General features: G+C 53.4%; 3 protein-coding genes across 3 annotated transcripts; 1 reads left to right on the top strand and 2 right to left on the bottom strand.

The window, feature by feature from the left end:
- Positions 1-944: 944 nt before the first annotated feature.
- QBC33DRAFT_591882 (glycosyltransferase like family 2-domain-containing protein) lies at positions 945-2,543 on the top strand (the record flags this gene model as incomplete). The annotated part of the gene is made up of 3 exons (XM_060431664.1): positions 945-1,573; positions 1,648-1,817; positions 1,918-2,543. The coding sequence occupies 3 exons, from the start codon at positions 945-947 to the stop codon at positions 2,541-2,543; spliced, it is 1,425 nt and encodes a 474-aa protein (XP_060287713.1).
- A 417-nt stretch (positions 2,544-2,960) lies between these two features.
- Positions 2,961-4,495, bottom strand: QBC33DRAFT_523881 (uncharacterized protein). Its single transcript, XM_060426676.1, has 2 exons — positions 3,808-4,495; positions 2,961-3,748 (listed from the first exon to the last, which is right to left on the bottom strand). The coding sequence occupies exons 1-2, from the start codon at positions 4,460-4,462 to the stop codon at positions 3,273-3,275; spliced, it is 1,131 nt and encodes a 376-aa protein (XP_060287712.1). The 5' UTR covers positions 4,463-4,495; the 3' UTR covers positions 2,961-3,272.
- Positions 4,496-5,044: 549 nt separating this feature from the next.
- On the bottom strand, positions 5,045-6,158 carry QBC33DRAFT_615727 (kinetochore Sim4 complex subunit FTA2-domain-containing protein; the record flags this gene model as incomplete). Its single annotated transcript, XM_060432640.1, has 2 exons — positions 5,045-5,911; positions 5,964-6,158. 2 exons carry the CDS (start codon positions 6,156-6,158, stop codon positions 5,045-5,047), a joined length of 1,062 nt encoding a protein of 353 aa, XP_060287711.1.
- Between the last annotated feature and the right edge of the window lie 927 nt (positions 6,159-7,085).

Here is a 7,085-nt window from a genome sequence, read left to right as displayed (position 1 = left end):
CGCCACGGGGGACTTAGACACTTGGAGCGGCTACTCCGGGTGCCAAACGCGCATGCCCCGTTGTCAGCGGACGGACATTGTCTTCGTCTCTGTTGACTTGGAGGTATCAAGAGAAGAGAGCCATCGCGTCCAATGACAAGCACTATGCGCCCTGGGTTAGAGAGTTTGGAATTGCAAGCCTCGATACACGGCACATCTTCCCCCCGGGCTGCCGCAGTCGGCCTCGGCAGATACGACGACGCGTCTGATATCAACCAGTCAGTTGTCAACATCTAGCGCCTCTGAAGACTGTGAAGACTGTGACGTTAGGTAGAGTGGAAGGAGTATTCAGGGGCTGAACAGGCAGGGGCATTGGCCCAAGGTTCCCGAGGACGTAGCTGTAACCTTTGCTGCAATGTGGCTAGGGATAATTATCATGGCGTCGCCCGAAATTGGTCCGATGCCACCCGAGTTTTAAAACGAATCAAATTAGATGTCGTATGCCATTGTGGACAGACTTTGCCTAAGCAGCTTCGAGTTTTCTGAGGCTTGCCAACATCTGCAAAGGCTCTGCCACTCTTTACTTTTGGCAGACTACCTAATCATGGGATATGATAACCAGGAAGTTCTTATCGTATATCATGATTAGATAGTCTGTGAAGTGAATGTGACAGCTCTACTGGAATACCCAAACCAATCTGGTGAAAGAAAAAATATGTTTGGCGTAACAAGGGAACAATGATATTGTATCCGAACCGACGCAGTTCATATCCTTTGAAGAGTACCTCTTATGGACAAATTGAGTTTATCGCACATGCAGGTTCATGTGTGACAAAGTATTGAATTGTTCGACCACAAGGTCTTTCTCTAGCATGGCCGTCTGGACTCTATAAATCCCCTCAAGTTCAGACAGACCTTGATATCTTCACTTCCAGAGACACACAGAGCACATGCTCTTCCCCGGAATGACGCCCGGAATACTCTCCGACACGGCTTCCAAAGCTATCTTCCTGACGGTCTTCATCTGGCGATACACTCGTCTGGCCGTCAACATCATCTCCTACAACTTTCTCTACAAGCCTTCCCCCCGTCGTGTCAATCCCAGGTATACTCCCGGGGATTGCTCTGTCATCGTTCCAACCATCGATCCCGGGAACCCGAGATTCCGCGACTGCATTCGCAGTGTCCTGAGCAACAACCCCGATACCGTCCATGTGGTGACCGCCGGCCTAGGGCGCCATGGCCACGAGCGGCTGAATGGGATCAAGAAGGTCACTGGTGAGCTCCAGAGAGAACTATCCAGCAGGGCGAGGGTGGTGGTCAGTCTCATTGAGCACCCTAATAAGAGACATCAGGTAGCACACGCCATGCGAAAGATCCACACAGAGATCACCGTTTTGCTGGACGACAGTGTGACCTGGGGCAGCGAATTTCTGCCCTCAATGCTCGCTGCATTTGAGGACCCGGATACCGCCTTTGTCGGGACAAAGAAAAGGGTGGTCCGGGTCGAGGATTCAAAGACGGGACTTGCTCGTTTCTGGTCAATGGGCTGGCAGTTCCTGGGATCCATCTATCTCGAGCGCCACAATTTTGAGTACGTATTTATTCCACACTCCCCCCCCTCCCCTATCTATATAGAAGCAAGCAGTTAACCATTGTAACCTTTAGGGTGCGGGCTACTAACGCCATGGACGGCTCAGTCTTCGTCATCTCTGGTCGTACTTCGGCCATCCGCACCGAGATTGTCAACACGAGCGACTTCTTGACCTATTTTGAGAACGAACGGTTCTTTTTCGGTCTCCTTGGGCCTCTCAATCCCGATGATGACAACGCAATCAGTAAGTAACCCCAAACAACCCCTTTCACCTCCCTCATCCCTTCCATTTCCCCCCTTCTTAGATCAAGGGTAAGTGGCTAAACTGGAGAACCCCATAATAGCTCGATACGTACTGAAGTCTCGCCGCTTCCCTCGATGGAAGATCAAGTGGCAGGCAACAGAGGAGGCGACTATCGATACCGTCCTCGGTGTAGACCCGGAACGGTTCATCAAGCAGAATCTGCGGTGGACGCGCACCACCTGGCGATCCAACAGCTGCTCCGTCTTCACCGACCGCACGGCGTGGCGGTTCCCCTACGGGCTCTTCGCCATCTACCTCCACAGCTTCGTGCAGTTCTCCCTCTTCGCCGACGCCACGATGCTTTTCACCGTCACCCAGACCAGCCAGTACCAGACGTCCAGGTTCCCGGGTCTCCTCCTGGGGTGTCTTGCCGGATTTATCTTGCTGGGCAAGATCGCCAAGCTGGTGCCCTATCTCAAGCGAAACCCGGCCGACGTCAGGTTCCTGCCCTTCTTCTACTTCCCCTTCGCGTACTTGCACTCGTTCCTGCGCCTCTGGGCGCTGCTGACCTTCTGGGACTGCGAGTGGTCCGGCCGGGATCTCAAGGCGATCGACCACGAGTCCGACGGGGCGGACGAGGCCCAGCACCGGGACGGCGAATTGGCAATTCCCATGGATCGCTTGGTTGAGCGGCATCCCGACGGTCTGCAAGTGGCAAGCGGTTGATTCGTGGGGGTTTGTCCAGAGGGCGTTTTGAAGGCGCAATTGGTACTTAGTTATTCTGCATTTCAGCCCCTGCTTGCTGTTCAACCCGGAGATGTGGGGGCTTTTAGAAAACAAGGGGTTTCCGGATTCTGTTATCGTCTGCAAAGAATACAACGCCTGGTTTGCCCCAAATCCCAATTTTGACAATTTCTACTTTTGTGAATGGCGAACTCGAGAGAATGGGCCAGAAATGAGCATAGCCTGTGCTCATATGTCCCGAATGTGAAACCTCCCATTGCACAGCGCCCTATCGTAACCACCCTTCGTTGCTCTGAATCTATTGTTCTCAGAGTGCTAAGATGACTAGAATCATAAATAACGTATCCTTTGGTTATACAAGATAGGGTTGAGAAACGTGAGAAATCAATATTTATCCGCGTCCGACAAGCCCCAGCACTAATTTCCCCCCTGAATAATTGGTAAAGGGGGTGGCCCGTGCACAATAGTCACAGAGCTTTAGGTTCCAGCACAAAGGAGTTGCTTATTTGTTGGTTGATGAGATTGGATAGAATACATTTATTGGGCCCCTGGATACCGTGCAGAGAGGGAAATCTCTGCGCCAAACTCCTGAAACATTCATGCTTCCCATTTTCATCCACTCGTGTGTGGTCCAACACTAAACGCCGGCCTTCCCCTGCTCCGCCCCATTACGCCTCGGAGGCGATCCTGCCTCCAAAATATGGCCGTTTCTCAACCTTCACCCGAGTGCCTCGGCGCAGCCCCTTGTCCGGCCGTGCCGTCCCAAAGATGCAGCTCGTTCTGTTCGCGGGGCGGGGATATTGCGGACAACCTGGACCCGGGCTGGTCCTGGGTCTCGGTTCCTGTCTGCGGCGGACCCATGGCCTGATCTGTCCCTCGAAAGACGCGGATCTCTTGGGCCGCCGAGAGCTCGTGTCTGGCTGGGTCGGCGATTTCCGACCCGCCTAGTTCCGAGACGGTCTCGAGGTTGGGGTTCAGAACCGAGACCCGCAAAAGGTTGGGATTCATCTCGGAGAGCTGTGACGGGACACGGCTGTGGTATCCCTGGGAAGCAGATTCACTGATGGCGCTTCCACGGTACGACGTCTTGTGCATGTAATCAAATGATGTCGGCCGTGAGTGTGGGAGCGTCGGCGAGATTGGTGCGTAGCCGGGAGCTGCCATTGATATGTTGCTGTTGTACGTGTCTGTTCGGGCTCGGGTTAGCATAGCTTGACTCGAATTCTGGAGATCGGGGCGGCCATACCTCGATAAGGAGCAAACTCCTGACTTGGCTCGGCCGTATCGGCCGCCGAAGAAGAGCCCATAAACGACTTGGTGTAGGTCTCCCTCTCTTTCTTCCTCCTGGCGTGCCATCCGCACTTAAACATGTAGGCAGCGCCTGCGACGAGCGCGAGGACCAGTATGACGGCTCCAATGACAATCCCCGCAATGGCCCCGGACGACAACCTAGCTGCCGCAGTGACCCCCGTCGCGCTACTTGGGGCAGTACTGCTCGGCGCACTTATGGTACTCGTGGAACTCGGCGTACTTGATGCTGTCGTCAAGAACACGCTCCTGGTGTCGTTATCGGCGCTCAACTCTGCCGGGAACAGTGACGCGCTTGGGCACATCCGGGTTGCACAAGGGTTAGTTGCGCAGCACCCCAAGAAAGGAGGGTTCATGTTCTGGCATGTGTACCAAAGAGCCCTATCATCGCTGCACTCCTGCGGGGCGATGTCTTCATACTTGTCGGCCGAGAACGAAGCATTGCGCAAGTTGCCCCGAGGGCACAATCCAGACCCGTCGGCGCAAGGATTTGTTGTACAGCATCCGAGGAACTGGGTATCGCTCTCCTGGCAGATGTAAAAGCTTCCGCCGCTCGGGCAGCTCAGGCCCAACGAGGTGAAGGGATCTGGCATTGCCTGGTTGCCAGAATCAGATGCCAATCGAAGAGGCTTAAGAAGGGAAATACCAGTGGGCATTTTGAAGTTGGGGAGCTAGGACGTTTATCTCCTTGATTTACATTCCTGGTGTGGGCTAAATCGGAAGTGTTTCAGTGGCTGGGCTCGAACCAACAGCCTCAGATCACACATATTCATCGCCGGCAATTAATTGGCACAGGCCGAATGAAGCTCAATCTGGCTGTCCAGGGGGCAGTGGAGCACTGGAAAATCGACAAACAATGAGAACGAAGCGATAATGTACTGTGCTGTGCAAGAAAAATCATGTGTACAGTACATAGATAATACCTAAGATTCTTGTTCCAAACGTGACCATCATTCTAGCCACCCCCCGCATGCCTTCCATGCCTTCGGTGCTGGGGGAAGGTCCATCGTCGGTTTTAACAGCCTTGGGCAATGCACTGCACGAATCCTTAAACTGAGGTGAAAAAAAGACGGAAAAAAGGACAAAAAAAAAAAAAAAAAAAAAAAAAAAGGGAGACGAAACAAAACAAGAGGAAGAGAGAAAAATAATAAGAAAAAGAGCTCTGTCTATGATGATCAGGGATTGGGCGGCGGCGGCGGCGGAGATACCACCAGGTCGCTGAATTGCTCGCTCCAGAATACCCATCGGGTGCAGCGTCTTGGTTTTCGCACCCCCCCAACCGACCCCGACGCCTTCCAATCATACACTCTGGGGTTACACCGGCTAACCAGGCCGTCCAGCTTGTGAGCTCTCGGTATTTTCTTGGCTGGATCCTTGCTCCTGATCTTCCCTACATACCGGTAGTTAGCAAGGGCACGGTGCCAGATAAAGCCTCTCTTCAGGCCGTCGTTATTGTTCCAATAATCGATTATCCAATCAAACTCCTGGAAGTCGCCACGACTATTGTGAAAGGCCTGCTCAGCCACCAAACGGTCGCATATGCCCGGCGCCATCCCAGGCGTGATAGCCGGGTGCGGGGTGGTCATGGAGTGGCTGAAGTCCACAAGGACTCCGTTGACATATGCGTCTCTCTTCATGTCTCCGACAACAAGGCCGAGGTTTTGGATGCTGATGAGGTCTTGGAGCATTCGGGGTATCTGCCGAGGGTGGAAGTCTATGTCGCCGGGGACAAAGTCCTTGACAAGGACGCGGATGGGTCGGTACTGGCCATCCTTGCTGGAGGCATCCTTGCGCGCGTCGTCAATGTCCCAGGCAGATGGGTCAAGGCCGTACTTGTCCTCAAGAACCTTCTCGTCCTCTTCCTTGAGGAAGAAGTAGCCGTGGCACTTGGCAGCCAGGTCCTCGCGACCAGCCTCTTTCAGGCGGCCATAAGCACGGCATTCGTTGATGAAGAATTCCCAATGGTCGTAAAGCTCCTCCCCATCTGGAATTGGTCTACCGTAGGGCCATTGGCCCCAATGATAAAAAGGGTGAAACTTGAACTAATAACAGTCAACTAGGCTGGCAGTGTTGATGGGGTACAAGGCAGCTCACCAGTTTTAGCGCATATACGCGCCCGCCAATAGAGGCTTGTACCACAAACGAGGTCAAGGCACCCTCCTCATCGATCATGATAGGGTCTAGGAAGTCGATGTCTTCCTTCCCACCAAAGTCAAAGGGCTGGAGTTTGGGTCCCTCAACTGTTGGCATTGGCAACAATTTGTCCGGTGTTACATACGTGGGAAACATGATGGGAGACTAGAAGATTGAAGCTGGTATGATGTGATGTGAGAGAGGAATCAGAAATTGTTTTGAGCAACTTGGGGAATTGAGCAGACCATCGCTGACTTTATGCCGCGTCAAGCCTGGCAAATCTCTCTCTCTCTCTCTCTGTGTGTGTGTGTGTCTGCCTCTCTGTCTCTCTCTCTCTCTCTTTGTCCCACCGCCTTCGTCGGGGTCATGCTCCCCGTTTCTTTGAGGAGTCTTCTCGGAAAACGCCCCCATTGGCAACACCAAATTTAGCACCAATCCAGAAAGTACGCGCACGACATCGGGGCCCTGCATAGAGAAGTCTCCACCTTGGGAACATTGACGCATTCGGAAGGGACAGAGGGGGGCGACAAAGCCACGAAGCGAAGCAGACCAACTCTCATTGTCCTGATGCTGCGATCCGAAACGGAATCTGCCCGAAACCGCAGCAGATTGAATCCCACCATGGTCCGGTTTGGCCGCTCTGTTTGTGTTGCCCTTTTTTTTCATGGAAGGGTCCAGAACTTTGCCCTGCCTCAGTCGGTGTGCTTGTTGTGGCTTGCTCGAGTGATCTTGGCCACGCTCATCTACGTTGAAACAAACAGCACTGTCAAACGGGCCAGATACTTGGAGGGAGAATGATGTAGCCATGGACAGAGAAAAACGGTAAGGTCAAATCCAATAGGCAATTCAAGCAAAAAAGAAAAACCCCCCGTGCTGTTATGCTCAATCTTGTGATGATAACGTTGATACCGGCCTGCCCTGCCCAAGTCTGTATCTGTGCCTGAACAGCGAGAGGAGTTTGGGGGGGGGGGGGGGGGGGGAAGACGACGAAACCCACCCAACGGCGTTGCAAGGGAACCGCCACGTACCCCCCCCCCACCCCCACCCAACGCCCCCCCATCTTTGGAACCGGACCAAATGTCA

This window comes from Phialemonium atrogriseum, assembly GCF_030411735.1.
Source record: "Phialemonium atrogriseum strain 8032-3 unplaced genomic scaffold QBC33scaffold_2, whole genome shotgun sequence".
Lineage (NCBI taxonomy): Eukaryota > Fungi > Ascomycota > Sordariomycetes > Cephalothecales > Cephalothecaceae > Phialemonium > Phialemonium atrogriseum.
The sequence above is the reverse complement of the archived record's forward strand: the minus strand, read 5'-3'. Positions and strand labels throughout refer to the sequence as shown.

Excerpts from the sequence above, each read along its gene's own strand:
- QBC33DRAFT_523881 (XM_060426676.1), bottom strand. The coding sequence starts at position 4,462 with ATGCCAGATCCCTTCACCTCGTTGGGCCTGAGCTGCCCGAGCGGCGGA. Across the intron at positions 3,749-3,807 it reads GGAGTTTGCTCCTTATCGAG|ACACGTACAACAGCAACATA; the intron begins GTATGGCCGCCC and ends GAGCCCGAACAG.